Raw genomic sequence first — 23,279 nt, 5'->3', positions numbered from 1 at the left:
AGGAGAACCTGGGAAAAGTGTTTGAATAAAAAGTTCACCAGTAGTTCCTAGAGTAACCTGCAAGTGGTCTAGCACAAAGGAACACTCCACAAAAGTAGATCGGGACAAAATGAGTTCAAGGTCAACAAGAACGAGATATAAGCAAACAGAACAAGTGACACTCGATTTGTTTCCCGAAGTTCACACCCAAAGGTGCTACGTCTCTGTTGAGGAAGGATTCAAGAGACGACGCTCAAGAACCCCTATGCTCCTCCCCAAGGGCGAGATCACCTCTCAAGCCCAAAGTCACTTACTATGAGATGTTGTTGTACAAACTTCCCAGGGTGCACACACACGAGAGGACGCTCCACGGGCGGCGCCTAACCGTCTAGAAGCAAGCTTCAAGAGTAACAAACACGAATCGACGGGAGAAGATGCTTCTAGTGCTCTTGAGATGGGAATGGCTGCTCACAAAAGTCAAATGCTCAAGCTCACACTCAAATCTTGCTCTCACCCAAGCCCTAGCTCAAATCCTCACAAAGTTTAGCTCTTGGAAGGATTGGGGAGAAGTTTTGGAAGCTCTAGAGTGTGTTTAGTTCGTGGAGGCAGGCGCCCTGAGTGGAGGAAGTGAAGGGGTATATATACCTGTGGCCCAAAAACTAGCTGTTGCTGTGCAGTTAATGTGTTTGTCGGAACTTCCGACACTATATCGGAACTCCCAACAAAATTAAAACCCATTGGCCGAGCACCCTCGGATGGAGGTAGTGTGAAACTTTTGAGGGGGGTCGGAACTTCCGTACCCATGTCGGAACTCCCAACACAATTAAATCCCCTGGCCGAGGACCCTCGGATGGAGATAACATCGAACTTCTGGTGGGGGTCGGAACTTCCGACACCATGAGGGGACTTCCGACCTATACAAAAACTGCTGGTTTAAGTGTTTATGTGAGTGCTTTGTCTCTCAAGTTTATGTTAGCATTTCAAGGGCACTTTGGCATCTTCAACCAGACTTTTCGCATCCCTCTTAATAGTACGGTGTTTCCTATACTCAAATTCAAAATAGAAATTTATAAAAGATCTTCAGTGTAGCTCTAAACACCATCTTATTAGCAAATATGACATCGTTCATTGCTCTTTTGCATTTCAATGATTTTTGAACCTGCTCATCACTTGACAATCGCATTAGCTCCTTAATTGTGCATGTCATTAACACCAAAACCAACATAGGGGGTCAAATGCACTTTCAATAACTTTGGATCGAGTGCTTTGCTTTTCCAAAGGAGATTCGTGTAGGGGTAGAGTGAGGCCACAACGGCTATGCTTTATGGTCAGAAAAAAAAACTTCAGGAATTTTGGAGGGTTTTGGAAAGAAGCAACTCGGTTTCGTCAGCATCTGGAGATTTGAAAGGAAAGTTCCTTGAAATCTACGGTTGGGTGGTACTTCACCAATTCCATGCCACAAGAAGTCGTCAATGCCTTGTGCTTGAGTTTTTTTTATGTGAAGGTTTTTTTAGGGGTGATGGAAAGGTCTTGTGATTATTTATATGAATCTAATATGTTTATGCCGTTCGGCAAGGCCTATGAAGGAGCCTTCAAAACGACGTCCGGCAAGGCCCAGCCTAAGAATTTCGGAGTGGTACTAAGGTCCGTCTTAGTGGAAGTGTCATCGACACAGTTACCAAGACTGGAAACTTGAAAACTGTGCCAGCGAAGTGTCATGGTGATGACACTCCTCTTATATTTCATGACACTCCTCTCTTCCTATTAATACATGTTAGCAAATTTAATGTCTATGACACTCCTATAATACTCCCACTGATATTGGCCTGAGCTCGCTAGGATCAAAGCCACTCCGCGTGACGTTGCGGGTGAGGGTGGCGCAAGGCCCCAGCATAGGACACCGGGACACATCGCTCGGCCACGACGCATCAAGTCGATTAGTCGAATACCAAGCACGGCCCGGCGCGGGTGCGGTTATATGTCACCGGGATGACAATTCCACCAACAATCATATAAGGATTTTTTCATCATCCATTCTATACTATAAAGGATGAAAGAATTGAAATCCTTTCTCGCCAAGAATAGGCCCACCTTACTCCTCATAGAGGCTCCACTTGTCAGCGTGAGAGGTTTGACAAGAGATGTGGAGACCCATAGTTTTGATGTTTCTAAAATGTTTCTGCCAAAATGTCAATATTTTTTACACCAAGCACTTTTGTTTACCCACTTTTGTACCCACTTATTACTTTTCTTGTGTAATCTTAGCATGCATATTATTTTTTTTCTAAAATTTCTCTATTTAGTTTCATTATTCACTAGAATTTATTAATTACTTTTCTTGTGTAATCTTAGCATGTATATTATTTATTTTCTAAAATTTCTCTTTTTACTTTTCTTATTCACTTAGAATTGATTAATTACTTTTCTTGTGTAACCTTAGCAAGCATATTACTTTCCTTGCAGATCGATGCCCAAGGCCTGCACATCAATGAGAAGTTGAGTACATCCAGCACATCAATATGGTCGATTATGATGCTGCTTGGAATGGATCCACATAAGTCGCACCATTGTACAGTGGGGCTTGTAATCGACTTAGGAGAAGACATGGTGAGTCGGAAAAGCTAATGACTTTCTAGAGAGGGAAGAATGGCAGGGGCGTGGAATTTTTCTTGCATCTCTCTAAATATACACATGACTTTACATGCTAGGGATGTAATCACATGATGCTTTCCTATAGAAAAAGATTATATAAATCACTATATATCGAATCAAATTATGTAGCTTTCCAATAAAGATATTTACATTATGGATATTATTATAGATGAAAATCAATCGTGCATTCTCTGATCTAAGGAAATAAATAATGTATGATTATATATATGGCATGGATGTGAACAATAAATGCATGTCTCATGGAACAAATTATCAGCCTTGTCTTTTGTTGCACCCAAATTTAATTTATTCCTAAATTACTGTTCCTATTATTTGGTCATTAGTATCAATCAATTAATCAGCCTCCGCACCTCCACCCCATCCCCTCGCCCGGCGCCATGCGGCTCGCGCCTCCCACTCCCGCTCCTGTCCCCATCCCCCGCCACTCCCCTACCCCTTCCTTCCCATTCTTTCTGCATCTCACCGGTGCACAGGGGAAGGTGACGGGAGCCGTCCTTGGGATCCTCCTTGCCGTCTCTGAAGTAGACACCCGCCCCGCCGTGCCGCGCAACGCCTCCTGCTCTGCATCCTCAAACACGCGGAGTGGGGATGCTCTGCATCCTCAAACACGCGGAGTGTCCCCACTCCGGGAAGGAGCGTTGTGGCCTCCCTCCTCTGCTCGCGGCCATGGGAGGCGCGTGTCCGTCGCCAGAGTCGTGCCCGTCGTGGAGGTGGCAAGGGTAGCTGCCCTAGGCCGGCTGCTGGGCTGCGGCGGTGCGACATCGTCTCCACCGATGCCACTATGGAAACAGCATCATGACCACGACTTGGAGTCCAGACTCGGCGACGTCTGAGAGCAGCGGGATAAATTAGTTCACATCGTGGAACAATTTAGTCTACAAATCGAGCAAATAATTTATTTTCACGAACAAATTAGTATAAATGAATAAAACATTATTTTTCATAAAAATAATGTTATTATTTTACATGGGGAACAAATATGTCCACAAGACCAACAAATTATCTTTACGCATGAAAAATTTAATCTCATGGATGAACAAAAAAAGCAAATAATAATATACAAAATATTATGAAAACAAAAAGCAAAAAATGAATATAGGAATAGAAAAACAAAAATGAAATAGAGAGGGTAGTATACAAAAGCAAATAAAAAAAGAAAGGGATGAAAAATGGACAATAAGTGAAAATAAAAATAAAAATAAATGAGAATAATAATAAAATAAAATAGTATCACCAAAATGAGAAAAATGTAAATAAAATAAAAATACGAGGAACTTACTATTAAAAAATAAAAAATATAAAAAATTAAAATAAAATGTTACAAAATTTCTACAAGAAAAAAATGGAAAAATAATGTAAAACAATCAAATGGATACAAAGAAGAAATATTAGAAATAAAAAACACAATTTGCATAAAAAGAGAAATATCAAATGAATAGAAAGAAAAAACAAAAATAAAATGAAATAAATAGAACCAAAGAAAAACTAAGAGAAAAAAGTAAATAAAAATTAAGAGATAAAACTAGAAAAAATAAAAAACAATGAAAAAGTAATGCACAAGGTAAAAACAAAAAGAAAAAAACAAAACAAAAACAATTAAATTGATAATATGTTCGGCAAATGGGAGAGCTCGGTTTGGGAGGTGTGATCCATGGCGTGGTTGGCTGTGTTTCGAACATGATTTTTTTGGACCACTGAACATTTCAACTACAAAGTTTTAAATCTAGTTGAACTCTATAATTTTTAATATATTTTATTTTTAGCTGAAGTTAAATGAAAATTACGAATCTATTTGCACCATACTATTTGGAGAGACAGACCACCTTAACGAACAACTCTACAAATTGATTTAGAGGGACGTCTACATGTAGAATATCCTTAAAAATCGGCCCATTTCTTGGAGTAGTACCCGTAAAAATGATGATTTTCAAATAAATCAGTTCTGGAAATTAATTTTCAAAGGCAGACCAGCTGCAACAGTGCTGCATGTGGAAGGGAGTAGGGGCGGATGAACTCTTCGTCTGACTTGAAAAAAAAAACAGATCATCCTACAAATTATTTTTATAATAGTGCTACTCCATAGCGTAGTTAGATATGACCATGAAACTTGAGCCGGCCCCAAATCAGTAGGAATCTGCTATCATCGTAACTCGCAAGGACGAACCAATTATACACATCACACTGCATCACCGCTATATTGGTTATATTATATTACCAACAAGCAATCATTCATTACTATTTTACTATAAAAGATAAAAGATCAATGAAACAAACATAAACTGCGCCACATGCATGCGCCATCACATTCTGCAAGCTTTTCCAGGCACCACATTACATAGATGTAATTAGCTTGTGTGAGGTGACATTATTCAATCGATGAACACGCTCACGACTGACGGCTTCAACACCTTACTATTATGCAACGACAACGTTGACTGACCTATTCTTCAGCTACTTAAGAGTCTTGAACTGATCGTGCCACTCTACCATGCCTTCCAATAGAACAGCCCACGGCCGGGCAGGTGAGCACAGGCACATCAACGATCGTTGCCACAATAATACATCGCCGAGCGGCCATGTTCGTGATGTTGCTCGTCGTCATATATATATTCTTCACCACGTACGCACAGCAGCTACCAGCCGGTGGTGGTAATTTTGTGTAGCAGCACCGTCTAAATTAAACCGGCTTAAGTGCACTAACCATCATCTTAATACTTAATCAAGTTACTATGCACTTAAAACGGTATAATCTGACAGGCTGTCAGGTAAATCCCGATTAAACTACTGTACTCCATGATCACAATTGCACTAGTAGACACGTATGAAGACGAGCACAGGTGATACAAGCATACAACAAAACCAAATTAATTTACAACACTGAGTTTTACATATAAGTTCGATATATCAAATACAGTGCTTTTAAACGTACAGCAGAAGTTTTAAACGGGTTTCCGAATACAATACGGTAGATGCAAACGACGATAAAAGGTGAGCTCCACATCCTGCCCACCGATGTGATGCCGACCTGCCCGACCTTCACGAAGAAGACGGGACCCACTCAACAGTCCACCCAGGAGGAAGTGGTTGTCCAATCCAAGACGCACAGACCTCCTCGAAGTCAGCGGAGACACAACCTGCTCAAAGGGGTTACAACAACAACCCGAGTATACTAATACTCAGCAATTCTTACCCGACTAGTGGTATATACTTAGCCGACTCCTAGACATGAAAAGCTTTTTGGCTCTGGAGTTATTTTGCTGAAAAGCTATTAATAGTGGATCCTTACTTTCAGTATTTTAGCTCAAGTTTATTATACAAATACTGACTAGGTTTGCCTGAACATCTAGAGCACGCATGGTTGATCACATTATCTTTTCAGAGTAACACAGTCATACCTCATATTCTCAACTTTCCATTTGCAATTCAATCCTTTACTACGATGTGACAGAGAGATCAAGGTTCTCATATCCGCGAGTCACAGCGAATCGATTCGATTTAGCCTTGCAAGGTAGACCTAACCAACACGACACATGTAAACCTCATAGGGCCACAAGCATCAACTGTTTCCATCGTTACCACGACATTTGAATCACGCCTGCTAAAACCCAGGTGTTGGGCCCCTCACGGTGAACTCCCAGAGAACCCGAAGGTGGCATCCATCCAACACCCGCCAACTCCCACGCCCAGCGTAGCAGGTAGGAATTCAAAGTATCGTTGTAAAGCGGTACACAGCTTACCGGTTTCGACTACCTCCTACTTCCGGCATGTGGTTAGTACTGTTCAATCCTCGATCAGTAGTGCCAACAACGGTACGGTCCTCAATCGACACAGGCGGAGGCTCACTTTCCTTACATTCCATATCCATAACCAAATTCCTCTCCGCCCGGTCTCCATTTTTCCTTTCTTTTCTCAAGCCATAAAGCCATGAGTAACAAGAACCTATAACTCGCGAGTGACAGGAATCACTCGACATCTACCGAATCTTGATTAAGCATTGCAGTACTAACGACCTGTACACTAGTAGAGTGACTGAGGAAACCTAGGGATCATGCATCTAAGGTTTCAATCAACTCCTAGAAACTTAAATGCACAATAAATATATAATAAATATTGAATACTAAAATTAAGGGTTATGCTCCGGGGCTTGCCTTGCAGGTCAGCAGGGTTAGTGATTTCTCCGGGAGCTTGATTAACGGCCTCTTCGGTCTGCTGCTCTCCTGCTGGTGGCTCCTGGACCGTCTCGGCAATCAGCTCGTAGGCAACTTCGGTTCCAGCATCTACGCGAATAAAATATGCCATGCATGAAACTCATAAAATGATGCACTACAATGCAGTACTCATAAATAGAAGCGTAGGCAAGACTAGTAAACAGGACTCTCAAAACTATGGCTCAAAGAAATGGTGTAGTGGTGAGATGGGATTTTGGCTTCAAATTCTCTTTAGCCTGAAGTGTCTCCAACAAGAAAGACTGGGGTGCATTTGAGCAAAACAAGCTCAATTCCAACTCGAAAAATGTAGTTCCAGGCTTTGATTGCTCTTAAACAGGAACCAGCAAAACCATCTAGCAAAAGTAACAAAACTCTCAATTTCATGGTTCTATCAGATAGAGCATGAAATTACGAAGCTAATGCAACTGGTTTTGCCTTTTTAGCATTTTTCTAAGATTTTCTACGAATTTTGGAAGATTTCAGCCATTTATTCAATAAAAGAAATAACCTAAATTGGCTGACAGCTGGGCCCCACATGGCAGTGGAAGGCCCAGCCTAGCCCTCCTCTGTTTTGCGCCCGCGCGTGCCATGCCATGGCCGGCAGCGCGGCCAGGCACGGCGGCGGCGCTCCTGCCGGCGGCGGCCAGCCAGCGGCGCGGCAAGGCCAAGCCGCAGCCAGGGCGGGCCTGCGGAGCCGCGGCGCGCGCAGGGCGGGCAAGGCGCCCACGGGGCGGGCGGCGGCGCTTGGCGTTCCGGCCGGTGCGGCGCAGGGCAGCGGAGGAGCGGAGTGCGGCCGCGACCAGGGTGACCGGGCGGCTGTGGGGCGCACGGCAGTGCTGCAGGGCCCCGCGCAGGGGCGCTCCGCGGCGCGCAAGTGGCGGAGGCCGAGCGGCCACAGCGGCGCGACGGCACCCCGACGCCGGCGGTGGGGGATTCAAGCGGGGAAGAGGTCTGGGAGGAGGAGGAGAGCGCGAGGAAGCTCATCACGCGTTCGATTTGGGCGGAGGGAGACCGGAGAGGGAAGTTCGAGGTGCGGGGCGGAGCTCGATGGGGATGGTAATGGCGGCCGACGATCTGGAGGCCGATCCGGCTGGGGAGCGGCTCAATCGAGCTCGAGGAGGGGTGGTGGAGCTTCGGGGCGAGGCTAGGGAGGTCGGGGCGCGAGGAATTAGGGCGGGATGGCGAGGTTCGGCCGGAGGGACGTCGACGGCGAGCTTTGCTCGGCTTGGCTCCGCGCGAGCGCGAGGAAGGAGAAGGGGATGAGGAGGAACGGATGATAGGCATCGCGAGCGGATAAGGACGCGTCCGCGTGGCGTGCGATGATCGCTGACGGCCGACGCGTGGAGTCGCCGGCGGTCGGTCGCGGTATGGGCGCCGAGCCCAGTGGAGCACAGGGAAACATAGTGTTTGATTTTTGACCGTTTTTAGACTCACGTTTGACCATCTGAATCTCAAAATTTGATATAGGAACTTGAAATTTGGCCAAAATAAAAGTTGTAGAGGAAGAGAAGATCTACAACTTTTGTTTTGGGAGAAAGTTGATTTGAGACCCAAATCAGAGAGAAAAACGCTGTCGAACACGGCTATATCGAAGTTTACTATGCGAACTCGATTAGCGCTAATGACATCGTTTAGGTCCATGATTAGCGATTAAACATGTGATTAGCAACCTTGATTAACACAGGGGTGTTACAGCCTTTCCCCCTTAAAAGAATCTCGTCCCGAGATTTACGCACGATAGAATATATAAGGCGATAAGATTGAAAGGTGAAGTACCTGGATGAGCGTTTAAAAAGTCCGGATACTTGGATCTCAGAAATTCCTCTTTCTCCCAAGTAGCTTCTTCTTCAGAATGATTGCTCCATTGAACTTTGTAGAATCGGTTGGTGGTGCGACGAGTAAGTCGATCCTTGCGATCAATAATCTTGATAGGATGCTCAGAATAAGTGAGATCAGACTCAAACTGAATTGAGTCACTTTCTACAGCTTCAGTCGGAACTCTCAGACACTTTTTGAGTTGCGATACATGGAAAATGTTATGAATTACGGAGAGATTTGCTGGAAGATCCAACCGATAAGCCACAGGACTGCATCTTTCCATAATTGGATATGGGCCAATGTAGCGGGGAGCTAACTTTCCTCTTACTCCAAACCTTTGCACGCCTTTCCAGGGTAATACTCTTAGGTAGACATGGTCACCGACCTCAAATACCAGCGGCCTGCGCCTTCTATCAGCGTAGCTCTTCTGCCAAGACTGCACGATCTTCAAGTTCTCTTGGATAAGACGGACTTGTTCTTCGGCCTCTTGAACCATGTCGGGCCCAAAAAATAGTGCTTCAAATGGCGCCATTTTGATGCTTTCTTGATAACTATTGTTATAAGAAAACTCAGCCAATGGTAAGCACTCATCCCATTTCTGTGGATAGGCTAAGACACAGGCGCGGAACGTATCCTCCAAATTTTGATTAATCCTTTCCGTTTGGCCGTCTGTTTGAGGATGATATGCAGAACTACGAATAAGATGGGTACCCAAGCTAGCATGTAGTTGTTCCCAAAAGCAAGCAACAAACTGGGTCCCTCGATCAGAGATGATGGTTTTGGGTACACCGTGTAAACACAAGATACGGTTAATGTACAACTCAGCATACCTCTTTGCCCGGTAGATGGTATTAATTGGAAGGAAGTGTGCTGACTTGGTCAGTCTATCCACCACAATCCAAATAGAGTCGTAACCCTTTTGAGTTCGAGGTAAACCGACAATGAAATCCATGATGATGTCTTCCCATTTCCATTCAGGAATATTCAAGGGTTGAAGAGTTCTAGCTGGTCTGAGATGACTGGCCTTAACCCTTCGACAGATGTCACATTCGGACACATACTTGGCAATTTCTCTTTTCATCCTCGTCCACCAAAATCGTTGTTTCAGATCTTGATACATTTTATTGCTACCAGGATGGATTGATAGCCGTGAAGTATGAGCCTCATCAAGAATTTGTTTTCTGAGCTCAAAATCCTTAGGCACCACTAATGTGTTTTTGAACCATAACACATTCTCATTATCTTGGTGGAAACAATTGACTTTAGGATCTCCTTCTGATATCCTTCTCTGAATTTCCTTCACCCCTTTATCTTTCTTTTGTGCCGCGATGACGACATCACGAAGAGAAGGAGTGAGTTCTAGATGGGCCAATGTGCCATGTGGTACAATACTCAAGTTCAACTTTTCCATTTCAAAGCAGAGAGACTGGCTTAATGGTATAGCCGAAAGACAATGACAGTGAGCCTTGCGACTTAGTGCCGCAACTACATTTGACTTGCCAGGATGATAATGTACTTCGAGCTCATAGTCTTTAATCAACTCAATCCATCTTCGTTGGCGCATATTCAGATCAGCTTGAGTAATGAGATACCTGAGACTCTTGTGATCTGTATAGATATTGCAGAGTGTACCAATAAGATAGTGTCGCCAGATTTTCAAGGCATGGACCACAGCTGCTAATTCAAGATCATGTGTAGGATAGTTCTCTTCATGACGCTTGAGTGATCGAGAAGCATAAGCAATCACCTGATTTTCCTGCATTAGAACACAACCAAGTCTTGTGCCTGAGGCATCACAGTAGACATCAAATGGCTTTGCAGTATTATGTTGGGCCAAGATTGGAGCTGAAGTGAGAAGTGTTTTCAATTTCTGGAAAGCTTCCTCACATTGATTACTCCAATAGAACTTGACACCCTTCTTCAGAAGCTCAGTCATAGGTTTAGCTATTCTGGAGAATTCCAAAATGAACCGACGATAATAACCAGCTAAACCCAGAAAACTGCGGATTTGAGGAACTTAAGTTGGAGCTTCCCAATCTAGTACATCTTGTACTTTACTGAGATCAACAGAAATACCTTCAGCAGATATGATATGACCTAGAAATGGAACTTCCTTCAGCCAGAAGTCACACTTGCTGAATTTGGCATATAGCTGGTGCTCTCTGAGACGCTGAAGTACAATATGAAGGTGTTGAGCATGTTCTTCCTTATTCTTGGAGTAGATCAAGATATCATCAATGAATATCACGACGAACTTATCTAACTCTGGCATGAATACTGAATTCATGAGATACATGAAATAAACAGGAGCATTGGTTAATCCGAAGGACATCACCAAATACTCGTAAAGACCATAACGAGTTGAGAAAGCTGTTTTTGGTATATCTGTCGGTCTGATTTTGATTTGATGATAGCCAGACCGAAGATTTATTTTTGAGAATACTTTAGCTCCTGCTAACTAATCAAAGAGAAGGTCAATACGAGGGAGTGGATATTTGTTCTTGATGGTTACCGCATTCAGGGGTCAATAATCGACACATAACCTCAACCCTTGGTCTTTCTTCTTTACAAACAGAGCTGGGCATCCTCAAGATGAAGTACTCGGTCGAATGAAACCTTTATCTAGCAAATCTTGTAACTGGATTTTTAATTCAGCTAACTCACTCGGAGTCATTATGTAGGGCCTTCGAGATATTGGTGCTGTACCAGGTTGTAATTCAATAACGAACTCAACATCTCGATCTAGAGGCATGCCTGGCAATTCCTCCGGAAACACATCGGAGTATTCACAAACCACAAGAATTTCTTTTAACAGTTTCCCTTCCAAATGATAAACTGTACTTTCTGGGATCTCGTAACGAGAAAGATGAACATCCATCGGACCATATGTAGAAGAGTTTAACCGAATGATGCGAGAAGTGGTATTAATGATAGCACCGTGCTTTTTCATCCAACTCATTCCAAGTATGACATCTATCCCTTGACTTGGAAGGACAATGGGAGTGATCGAGAAATTTTTTCCACCCAAGTTAAGAGTCACATTCCGAACTACCCTGCCGGTAGTTAACCGTGTGCCTGGTGTCTGAATAATGTAGGGTCTTTCTAAGTATGTTACTCGTAATTGATGTCGAGCAACACATGCTTCACTGATAAAGGTATGGGATGCTCCAAAATCAAATAACATAGTAGCAGTGCAGTGATCAATGGAAAACATAACAGCCATCACATGAGTACCCTCAGGAACATCCTCCAGTGTGGTATAGTTCACACGTCCGGTTTTAGCAGGTACGATCTTCTTCTTCTGATCTTGCAAACTGGAACCTTGACTCGAAACGAAAGCCTTGTAGTTATTCTGCTGAGGTGGCATAGGGCAATCACATGCGAAGTGCTCCAGATTACCACAATTGTAGCAAGGGTAGTTGTTGGGACGTGTAACTTGTGGCACTAGAGACCGCTGCCCCTACTGCGGTGGTAGAAGACGTGGTGCCCATTGCGGCTGTTGCTGTGGTGGCCTAGCGACCCAATGACCTTGCTGCGGAGGGCGGCTTGGAGCCTGCTGAGTCCCGGTCTGAACCCACTTGTACCTCTGGGGTGCATGGCTGGAGGATCCCACAGGTGCCTTTCTTTTCTTGTCAGCCTTGTGTGCTAGCGTGGCATCTTCCTGAATGATAGCCTTATTAACTAGCTCAGTGAAATTGTCACAAGTAGTGAGAGCTAGCTTATCCTGAAACTTTTGTATTGAGTCCCCTCCTGAAGCAATCTTGTTTTTTTCATCAGTATCCACATGATAACCACCATATTGAGCTAACTGATTGAAAGTTTGGGCGTATTGAAGAATAGTTTGACTTCCCTGCTTCAGTGCTAGGAATTCTGCCATCTTTCTCCTCATCAAGCTAGTAGGGATATGGTGGGCTTTAAAAGCTGCCATGAACTCATTCCAGGTGAGACGCATACCAGCGGGGAGTAGAGCCTTGTGATTAAACCACCATATCTTCGCTGGACCTCTCAGCTGTTGCGCTGCAAAGGCGGCCTTGTCTACTTCTGTGCAATTGAGGATACTAAACTTGTCCTCAATGGTACGAATCCAGGCATCGGCTTCAAGGGGATCATCTGCCTTGTGGAACAGAGGTGGTTGGGTGGCTAGAAAACTGACGTAGTCAGTTTCTGCTGGTGGTGCTTGTCTGCCTCTGTCAACATTGCTTTGCACCAGTCGCCTCAACAATTCGGTCTGCTCATTGCGGTCGGCGATAAGGGCCGCAATAGCCTGAGCCAAGGAGGGAGGTGGCGGTGGCTGTGATCCTTGACCCCCATTTCCATGGTTAGCAGCATTGTTATTGCCCATCTGCAAAAGCACCATCCCTTGATTAGCCATTCCGCTATCGGGACTAATCCATGCAAATAAATAATGTGCATAATTAATATGAACACACAACATGAATTGTTCCCTTCGCGATATGGTTCACCAAGAGAACAAAATGACTTGCTTCAATTGAAACCGCATCTAATCGGATTGAACAGCAGGTTGGTAGTTCGACTAGCTACAACGTTGCAGTCTTAAGGTTGCACAACTATTAACTACGAAGCGACCAACCAACTCGAATATGCAAGATGCATGCACGTTCTATCGTTTCTCACCCAAACAAGTACCAAAATATGGTATACGAGGACGACCGGTGGCACAATTACGTACTCTCACTATATATACTAGTCGTTCCTACGATCAAAGATTTCATAACGCGCTTAACGTGGTTAGTTTCCTGCAGAAGAACACAGAGTATATATAACCACTTTTGGACCCTTCGTGCCAGCACTCACGAACGGCACCCATGTGTCCTACGCCACACGGGTAACGCATATGCAGTTTCCCACATATTCACACATACATTACCATCCACTTTAGAGATGGCACCCAAACGTTCGACGCTGAATGGCCAGCGCTGCATACGTTACCGAGGCAATGTATTCACTTCCCGTACAAATCGCCTTACAGGACACCCAAGGGTAAGCGTGTCCCAAGGTACACGATTATGACCAACTGCATAACGAGTCTTCATCTCGTAACATTGCCTTAGATATGGCCGCGATTACAATCACACAGTGGGAAGTCCGCACTCCATATCAGGCGGCAGATAGCGACAGGCTCGTTTGAATTGAGTATTATCACCTCCTCGTATGCCCATCATACGGGACCCGCGCACGTATAAAACACGTGGGCTATTCTAAAGGACTACCAAGAATGCTTACCTTAGTGTAGGTGCGTCGTTACCGAATATAGACACCAGTTGTGCACAAAAGTAAGGTTTAACGAAAAGTAAATGCTGGAAGTGCTGGAATAAAATAGATACCTAGTTGCTGCCTAACTCTTATAACATATAATTAGGGCATATGAACTATCTATCATATTCCTTAGTGCATCTAGTGTCAACTTTCCGAAAAACCCGAAAGTTTTTTTTGCAAAACAAAAGTTGCTTAACTTAATTAAGCACACAAGTAATTACCCCCAGTGCAATTTAGCTCTGATGCCAGCTGTAGCAGCACCATCTAAATTAAACCGGCTTAAGTGCACTAACCATCATCTTAATACTTAATCAAGTTACTGTGCACTTAAAACGGTGTAATCTGATAGGCTGTCGGGTAAATCCCGATTAAACTACTGTACTCCAGGATCACAATTGCACTAGTAGACCCGTACGAAGACGAGCACATGTGATACAAGCATACAACAAAACCAAATTAATTTACAACACTGAGTTTTACAGATAAGTTCGATATATCAAATACATTGTTTTTAAACGTACAGTGGAAGTTTTGAACGGGTTTCCAAATACAATACGGTAGATGCAAACGATGATAAAAGGTGAGCTCCACATCCTGCCCACCGATGTGATGCCGACCTGCCCGACCTTCACGGAGAAGACGGGACCCACTCGACAGTCTACCCAAGAGGAAGTGGTTGTCCAATCCAGGACGCACAGACCTCCTTGAAGTCAGCGGAGACACAACCTACTCAAAGGGGTTACAACAACAACCCTGAGTATACTAATACTCAGCAAATCTTACCCGACTAGTGGTATATACTTAGTCCACTCCTAGACATGCAAAGCTTTTTGACTCTGGAGTTATTTTGCTGAAAAACTACTAATAGTGCTTTCAGTATTTTAGCTCAAGTTTATTATACAAATACTGACTAGGTTTGCCTGAACATCTAAAGCACGCATGGTTGATCACATTATCTTTTCAGAGTAACACAGTCATACCTCATATTCTCAACTTTTCATTCGCCATTCAATCCTTTACTACGATGTGACAGAGAGATCAAGGTTCTCATATCCGCGAGTCACAGCGAATCGATTCAATTTAACCTTGCAAGGTTAACCAACACGACACATGTAAACCCCGTCGGGCCACATGCATCAACTGTTTCCATCGTTACAACGACATCTGAATCGCGCCTGCTAAAACCCAGGTGTTGGGCCCCTCACGGTGAACTCCCAGAGAACCCGAAGGTGGCATCCATCCAACACCCGCCAACTCCCACGCCCAGCGTAGCAGGTAGGGATTCAAAGTATCGTTGTAAAGCGGTACACAGATTACCGGTTTTGACTACCTCCTACTTCTGGCATATGGTTAGTACTGTTCAATCCTCGATCAGTAGTGCCAACAACAGTACGGTCCTCAATCGACACAGGCGGAGGCTCACTTTCCTTACATTCCGTATCCATAACCAAATTCCTCTCCGCCCGGTCTCCATTTTTCCTTTCTATTCTCAAGCCATAAAGCCATGAGTAACAAGAAGCTATAACTCGTGAGTGACAGGAATCACTCGACTTCTACCGAATCTTGATTAAGCATTGCAGTACTAAGGACCTGTACACTAGTAGAGTGACTGAGGAAACCTAGGGATCATGCATCTAAGGTTTCAATCAACTCCTAGAAACTTAAATGCACAATAAATATATAATAAATATTGAATACTAAAATTAAGGGTTATGCTCCGGGGCTTGCCTTGCAGGTCAGAAGGGTTAGTGATTTCTCCGGGAGCTTGATTAACGGCCTCTTCGGTCTGCTGCTCTCCTGCTAGTTGCTCCTGGACCGTCTCGGCAATCAGCTCGTAGGCGACTTCAGTTCCAGCGTCTACGCGAATAAAATATGCCATGCATGAAACTCAAAAAATGATGCACTACAATGTAGTACTCATAAATAGAAGCGTAGGCAAGACCAGTAAACAGGACTCTCAAAACTATGGCTCAAAGAAATGGTGTAGTGCTGAGATGGGATTTTGGCTCCAAATTCTCTTTAGCCTGAAGTTTCTCCAACAAGAAAGACTCGGGTGCATTTGAGCAAAACAAGCTCAATTCCAACTAGAAAAATGTAGTTCTAGGCTTTGATTGCTCTTAAACAAGAACCAGCAAAACCATCTAGCAAAAGTAACGAAACTCTCAATTTCATGGTTCTATCAGATAGAGCATGAAATTACGAAGCTAATGCAACTGGTTTTGCCTTTTTAGCATTTTTCTAAGATTTTCTACGAATTTTGGAAGATTTCAGCCATTTATTCAATAAAAGAAAAACCCTAAACCCTAAACTGGCTGACAGCTGGGCCCCACATGGCAGTGGAAGGCCCTGCCCTGCCCTCCTCTGTTTTGCGCCCGCACGCGCCATGGCCATGGCCAGCGGCGCGGCCAGGCACGGCGGCGGCGCTCCCACCGGCGGCGGCCGGCCAGCGGCACGGCAAGGCCAAGCCGCGGCCAGTGCGGGCCTGCGGAGCCGCGGCGCGTGCAAGGCGGCCAGGGGCGCGCAGGGCGGGCAGGGCGCCCACGGGGCGGGCAGCGGCGCTTGGCGTTCCGGCCAGCGCGGCGCAGGGCGGCGGAGGAGCGGGGCGCGGCCGCGACCAGGTTGGCCGGGCGGCGGTGGGCCACACGGCAGCGCTGCCGGGCCCCGCGCAGGGGCGCTCCGCGATGCGCAAGTGGCGGAGGCCGAGCGGCCTTGGCGGCGCGACGGCACCCCGACGCCGGCGGTGGGAGATTCAAGCGGGGAAGAGGTCTGGGAGGAGGAGGAGAGCGCAAGGAAGCTCACCACGCGTTCGATTTGGGCGGAGGGAGACCGGAGAGGGAAGTTCGATGTGCGGGGCGGAGCTCGATGGGGATGGCAATGGCGGCCGGCGGTCTGGAGGCCGATTCGGCCGGGGAGCGGCTCAATCGAGCTCGAGGAGGGGTGGTGGAGCTTCGGGGCGAGGCTAGGGAGGTCGGGGCGCGAGGAATCGGGGCGGGACGGCAAGGTTCGGCCGGAGGGACGTCGACGGCGAGCTCTGCTCGGCTTGGCTCCGCGCGAGCGCAAGGAAGGAGAAGGGGATGAGGAGGAACGGATGATGGGCGTCACGAGCGGATAAAGACGCGTCCGCGTGGCGTGCGAGGATCGCCGACGGCCGACGCGTGGAGTCGCCGGCGGTCGGTCGCAGTATGGGCGCCGAGCACAGTGGAGTACAGGGAAACACAGTGTTTGATTTTGACCGTTTTTTGACTCACGTTTGACCATCCGAATCTCACAATTTGATATAGGAACTTGAAATTTGGCCAAAATAAAAGTTGTAGAGGAAGAGAAGATCTACAACTTTCGTTTTGGGCCAAAGTTGATTTGAGACCCAAATCAGAGAGAAAAACGCGGTCGAACACGGCTAAATCGAAGTTTACTATGCGAATTCGATTAGCGCTAATGACATCGCTTAGGTCCATGATTAGCGATTAAACACGTGATTAGCAACCTTGATTAACACAAGGGTGTTACACTTTTCAGCTCCCAGTGGAAATAGCACATGTTGGGTGTTGATCTAGTGGAAATAGCAACCTTGATATGGAGCTACCATTGTAGATGTAGCCATGTAGGATATATAGGAACATGTAAAATAAACTCAAATATTCGCAGCAACCTAGCGTATTACTAGCTTCAGTCAACAGTATTTTCCGTCTAAATGTTCACTATTATTGATTGGAGGTAGTAATACAATATTTGGGTCTGCATTTTACCTGCCCTAGCTCGTTCTTCAAAAAGTTAGTTTATGCGACAGAAACCAGTAAACCAGGTTTGGGTCAACTAACATGTCACCTTCGGCAATTTGAGCAGAAACCAGTACATAGATGTAAGCTTGCGTGAGGTGACAAGCAATCAATACCTCGCTATGGACTTGATGACTTTTCTCTTTGGCCAAGACGTTGAGTGTCATTGACGGACCCAGTCTATTGCAGACAACTGAGTAAATGACACATTATTAGAACTGACGGTGCCATTATTGCTACATACCATGCATGCCTTCTGATGGAAGGAACAATATCCATGGGCAGTTTAACATAGGAGAACCGTCGATTGCTGTTGCCATTGCCATTGCCCATCATGCATCGCCCAGCTTCTATTTTCGTGTTGCTCGTCATCACCTGCAGCTTCTTCCTCACCACGCATGCCCAGCAGCAGCCCCAGCCACCAGCTGGTGGTAACACTGCGAGCGTGAGCTGCCTCCCGCACGAGAGGGACGCACTGCTGGCCTTCAAGCACGACGTCACCAGCGACCCTACAGGGCTCCTCAGCTCGTGGCGGCGAAATGGTGGCCACGGCGAGCAGGATTGCTGCCGGTGGAGAGGCGTCCGGTGCAGCAACCGGACTGGCCACGTCCACAAGCTTCGACTTCGCAACACCGGCGGAAAAGCTTTGGTGGGCCAGATAAGTCCTTCTTTGCTTTCTCTGGATCATCTGGTGTACCTTGATCTCAGCAACAATGAACTTGAGGGGTCAACCGGTCGTCTTCCCGAGTTCTTGGGTTCTCTGAAGAGCCTCAAGTATCTTAACCTCTCCGGTATACATTTTCGCGGTGGCTTGCCTCCCCAGCTTGGCAACTTATCAGCGCTGCAGCATCTGGATCTTTCCTCAATGGGAGGCACAAACTCAACTGACCTCTCATGGTAAACACGACTTTCTTCCCTACAATATCTTAACCTCAACAAAGTGAACCTCAGGCCCTCAGCACAGTAGAGGATTGGCCACATGTCATCAACATGATTCCTTCTTTGAGGGTCCTTGATATTTCTAGTTGCTCTCTTGCAAGAGCAGACCAGTCACTGCCACACCTCAACCTCACAAACCTTGAGGAGCTGGATGCCTCCGAAAACTCCTTCAACCATCCATTGGAGACCAGTTGGTTCTGGAACATAACAAGCCTCACGTACCTTAACCTCGGCTCCACTAGTTTGTATGGTCGAATTCCTGACACACTGGGAGACATGGCATCCCTGCAAGTCCTTGATCTTTCATATCATAATGATGATGACATGAACATGCGCATCATGACTACAGACATGAAGAATCTATGCAATTTGGAGGTCCTGAATCTTCGTTGGGCTCTATTTTATGGAGACATAACTCAGCTGTTTAAGAATCTACCTCGCTGCTCACCCAACAAATTGCAGGATCTGAACCTCGGTGGGAACCAATTATCCGGGATACTACCAAGATGGATAGGGCAGTTAACGAGCTTGGTCCTTCTGGATCTCGGTTGGAACAACATCACAGGACCTCTCCCAACGTCTGTAGGGCAATTTACTGGTTTGCGAACCCTTGACCTTTCTTGCAACCACATGACTGGACATGTTCCATATGAGATTGGTATGCTCAGTTGCTCACTAATCTTACCTCACTTTACTTAAACAATAATGATTTGGATGGTGTGATAACGGAGAAACACTTTGCTAGCACGAGGAGCTTGCAGTACATAGACTTGTCTTATAATGCCCTGAAGATTGAGCTCAGGTCAGACTGGCAACCACCATCTAGACTAACTACTGCACACTTTGCAGCCTGCCAAATGGGCCCTATGTTTCCTGGGTGGCTTCAATGGCATGTTAGCATTACCGACCTCGATATCTCGAGTGCAGGCATAGCTGATAGGCTTCCACAATGGTTCTCTGATGCCTTTAGAAATGTTGAACTCTTGAACATCTCCAACAATCAACTCAGCGGAGGTTTGCCTACCAATATGAGCTATATGTCACTTTCAGAACTCCATCTCAGCTCTAATCAATTAACTGGTCAGCTACCCACTCTGCTACCAAATCTACTCATCTTGGACTTGTCTGATAACTCCTTGTCGGGACCTCTGCCTGCTGAGATTGAAAACTCAAATCTAATAGAGCTGTCTCTATTCTCCAACCAAATAACTGGCCATATTCCAGAGTCTTTTTGTAAATTATGGTTGGCTGTGCTAGACTTATCCAACAACTTTTTGGTGGGAGAATTGCCACCATGCCTTGGGGTAATGGAAGATATGGAATTTATGGCCTTAAGCAACAATAGTTTTTCGGGAGAGTTCCCATCTTTTGTGCAAAACTTTATAAGTGTGCTATTCTTAGATTTGGCTAGGAACAAATTTTCTGGAAGATTGCCCATGTGGATTGGAAAGTTGAAGTCACTAAGAATTCTAGGGTTAAGTCACAATAAGTTCTCTGGGAACATTCCAGTGAACATCACAAATCTTGATTGTCTTCAGTATATAGATATAAATAACAATGAGATATCAGGCTCTTTGCCGAGCTACCTGTCAAATCTGAAAGCAATGAAAAAGACAGACACGACAAGGGTATGCTACGAGGGTGATATAGAACACTTTCATCTTATTAGTTTGTTTCCAGTCTTGAAGGGGAAGGAACTGAACTACGGTTCCATTAGTAGAGTCTTTGACATAAATATGATGAGCATTGATTTATCTTCAAACAATTTAAGCGGCGAAATTCCAGAAGAAATAACTACTCTTGATGCGCTGGTGAATTTGAATTTATCACAGAACCGCTTCAGCGGAGTTGTTCCAAACAAGATTGGGGAAATGCAATCGCTGGAATCACTCGACCTCTCAAGGAACAATCTTTCAAGGGAAATACCAGCCTCTCTGTCAAGTCTGACATTCTTAAGTTACTTGGACTTGTCGTACAACAATCTTACAGGAAGAATTCCATCAGGACAGCAGCTTGATACTTCTTTCAAAAAAAAAGACAGCAGCTTGATACGCTGTATGCAGCAAACCCATCTATGTACATTGGTAACATTGGTCTTTGCGGGCATCCTCTTCAACACCATTGCTCAAGGGAAGGTGATATATCAAAGCAAGGTCGCCTAGGAAGAACTGAAGAAGGTCATGGGATAGAATTCTTTTATCTTGGACTTGGGTGTGGCTTCGTAGTTGGTACCTGGGTGGCTTTTGGTGTTCTGTTGTTCAAGAGAAGCTGGAGAATTGCTTACTTCCAGCTCCCGGACAAGTTGTATGACAAAGTTTATGTCCTTGTCGCTACATGGACAAGGCAACCATAAACTGGTAACCATGAAGCGGATGCAATGATTGATGCTTCGACTAAATTTGGCCAAGGGTTGAATGAATAAATCGAAGCAGAGAAGTCTGTTCGCTGGTTCGACTTCTGTTACTATTCCATATTGCTGGTTTTCTTTTTTTCAAATGAAATGTAATATCCCTGTTATAAGTCCTGCCCCCACCCACATTCTTTGGGGACACGAGTTGTGTAATATTACCTTTATGGGATGGTGAATGGTATATTTTCTTAATCAGGTACCAAGAGCCGAAACGCCAAAATGGCGCAACATAGGTGCAGGGTCAGGGTTTAAGCATGCAGTAGCAGTTGCCTATTGCTGCTATCCCCCTGTAAAATTTTCGGCATTAGTATACTTCTAGTAGTAGTTGGAGGAGTGGAAGCGTGTGCATGGAGATGGAGGGGGTAAGAAGTAAGAACTCTCTATTCTAGTGCTTCATGCTTTACCGTGTGTCTTCTCCATCTCTTACTGGTAAAATCTTTTGGCATTTTTACTGGTAAAAGCTTTTTTTCTCGAACAGAAGCCGGCAGGCACTGCCTATAGACAGGACTGGTAAAAGCTTTTGGCACTGATTTATTTGCTCAGATATGTAGCGTTTTTCACTTAGGTTTCTGCTTGCTTTGTGCTGTGCTTGATTAGAATTGGTATCTTTAGTAAAAGAAATTATTGCGTTAAGTCAGTGGTGGATCTAGGATTAAGATTCACCTATGACATACCTACCACTAATGACTAAGGAAGAAGCAACACAAGCAAGAGGCAACAGGACGATGGAAGGGGAATCTATGTACTACCCCGCAGAAGAAGCTTCCATACATATGCGATATGAGGTACAAATAATACTAATAGATCGAAAGCATATACTGCAAATATAAATGATAGAAATAAGGTTGACTTGTGTGTAATGCAGAAACTTGAATTGAAACTTACATTCATTTCTCCCGAACCGTAAAGCCCTAGCATACATCTATATCTATATATCCTATATAGATAGCACCCACTAACTATTTCTCTCTTCATGCAAGGTGTCCACATCATTCTCCACTAAGTGTCCTACTAAGTTTCAACTATCTTATTAATTATAAAAAATATTCATGTCATCTCTACAATATGCAATATTTTTAGTCTTTAATTAACTAAAATAAAATCATATACATATGTTATTTTTTTCATCACCTATTCTTCTATAATGTGATCAAATATTATATTGGTGTTTCTTCTTTTAGCTTATCGATTTTTACGAGATTCAATAAACAAGAAAAAGTCCATATGATCTCTACTATGTACAATACTTTTAATCTTTAATCTATTTACATAAAGTCATATACATACTCTATTTTTGCAATACTTTTAATCTTTAATCTATTAAGATAAAGACTCATATACATACTCTATTTCTTTGAGCACATATTCTTTTATAATGTGATCAAATATTCTATTGACGTTAGTTTATCGATTTCTACCAGATTTTGATAAAAAATAACATACAAGTAAAATTCATATCAACTATATAGCCTATATAGATGACACTTACTAAAGTCATTAACTCTATTTCTCTTAACATGCAAGTTATTCGCATCATATAGGAATCCATTATATCAAAGGCCACATCAATGTCCACTAGGGCCATCTATTTATGTTTTCCATTGATTTTTTTATGAATGTTGCCATGCAATCATCTTAATTTTTCTACTTTCAAATTTCATGTTAAATTTGAGAAATCCCGCAGCTACGCGCGGGTATCACCTAGTTTGTTTATACCAAGGCTTCCTGGATCCTGAGGGCGAGAGCAGAGGAGCTGCCTTCTGGGCGCTACGGGTGCTGTTCCTCCCGACCAGGTGAGCACTGCGCCGGGCGCGCGGCGGCCGCCGGCACACCCTTCCTCGTCGCCGCCAGGCGTCCAGAAACCGAAGAGGCGGTATAGATTGGAGTTGTTCGTTTGTAGACTGGGCCTGTTCCAACCTCGGCTCGGGGCTCTGTCTGGACTGGAAGTAAGTAGGAGTACGAGTACTTTGTGCGCGCCTTGGCGCGCCCTTGGCTTAATTTTTTTATATAAGTAAATCTTAAATTTATATGCTTGTAATAGAACATTTAAGCAGCACAGATACTATTTATTTATACTATAGGAATCTAAACGAAGAAGTACATTTGCACATAATGATATTAAAGCTGACATCTACGATTTGCATTGAAATTTATATGCAGAAGTACATATCAGTAGGGAGATTCTACAGCTAAACATTT

General features: G+C 44.5%; 1 protein-coding gene across 1 annotated transcript; it reads left to right on the top strand.

Annotated features, from left to right (window-relative positions):
- Nucleotides 1–18,038: 18,038 nt before the first annotated feature.
- LOC120676189 (receptor-like protein EIX2) lies at nt 18,039–21,911 on the top strand. Its single transcript, XM_039957422.1, has one exon. It carries the CDS (start codon nt 19,528–19,530, stop codon nt 20,830–20,832), a length of 1,305 nt encoding a protein of 434 aa, XP_039813356.1. The 5' UTR covers nt 18,039–19,527; the 3' UTR covers nt 20,833–21,911.
- The last annotated feature ends 1,368 nt before the right edge of the window (nt 21,912–23,279 follow it).

Source organism: Panicum virgatum, chromosome 5N (assembly GCF_016808335.1).
Source record: "Panicum virgatum strain AP13 chromosome 5N, P.virgatum_v5, whole genome shotgun sequence".
Taxonomy (NCBI): Eukaryota; Viridiplantae; Streptophyta; class Magnoliopsida; order Poales; family Poaceae; genus Panicum; species Panicum virgatum.
Note: the sequence above shows the minus strand (reverse complement) of the source record. Positions and strands in the feature narration are given on the sequence as shown.

Coding starts and splice junctions, on each gene's coding strand:
- LOC120676189 (XM_039957422.1), top strand. CDS start 19,528: ATGGGCCCTATGTTTCCTGGGTGGCTTCAATGGCATGTTAGCATTACC.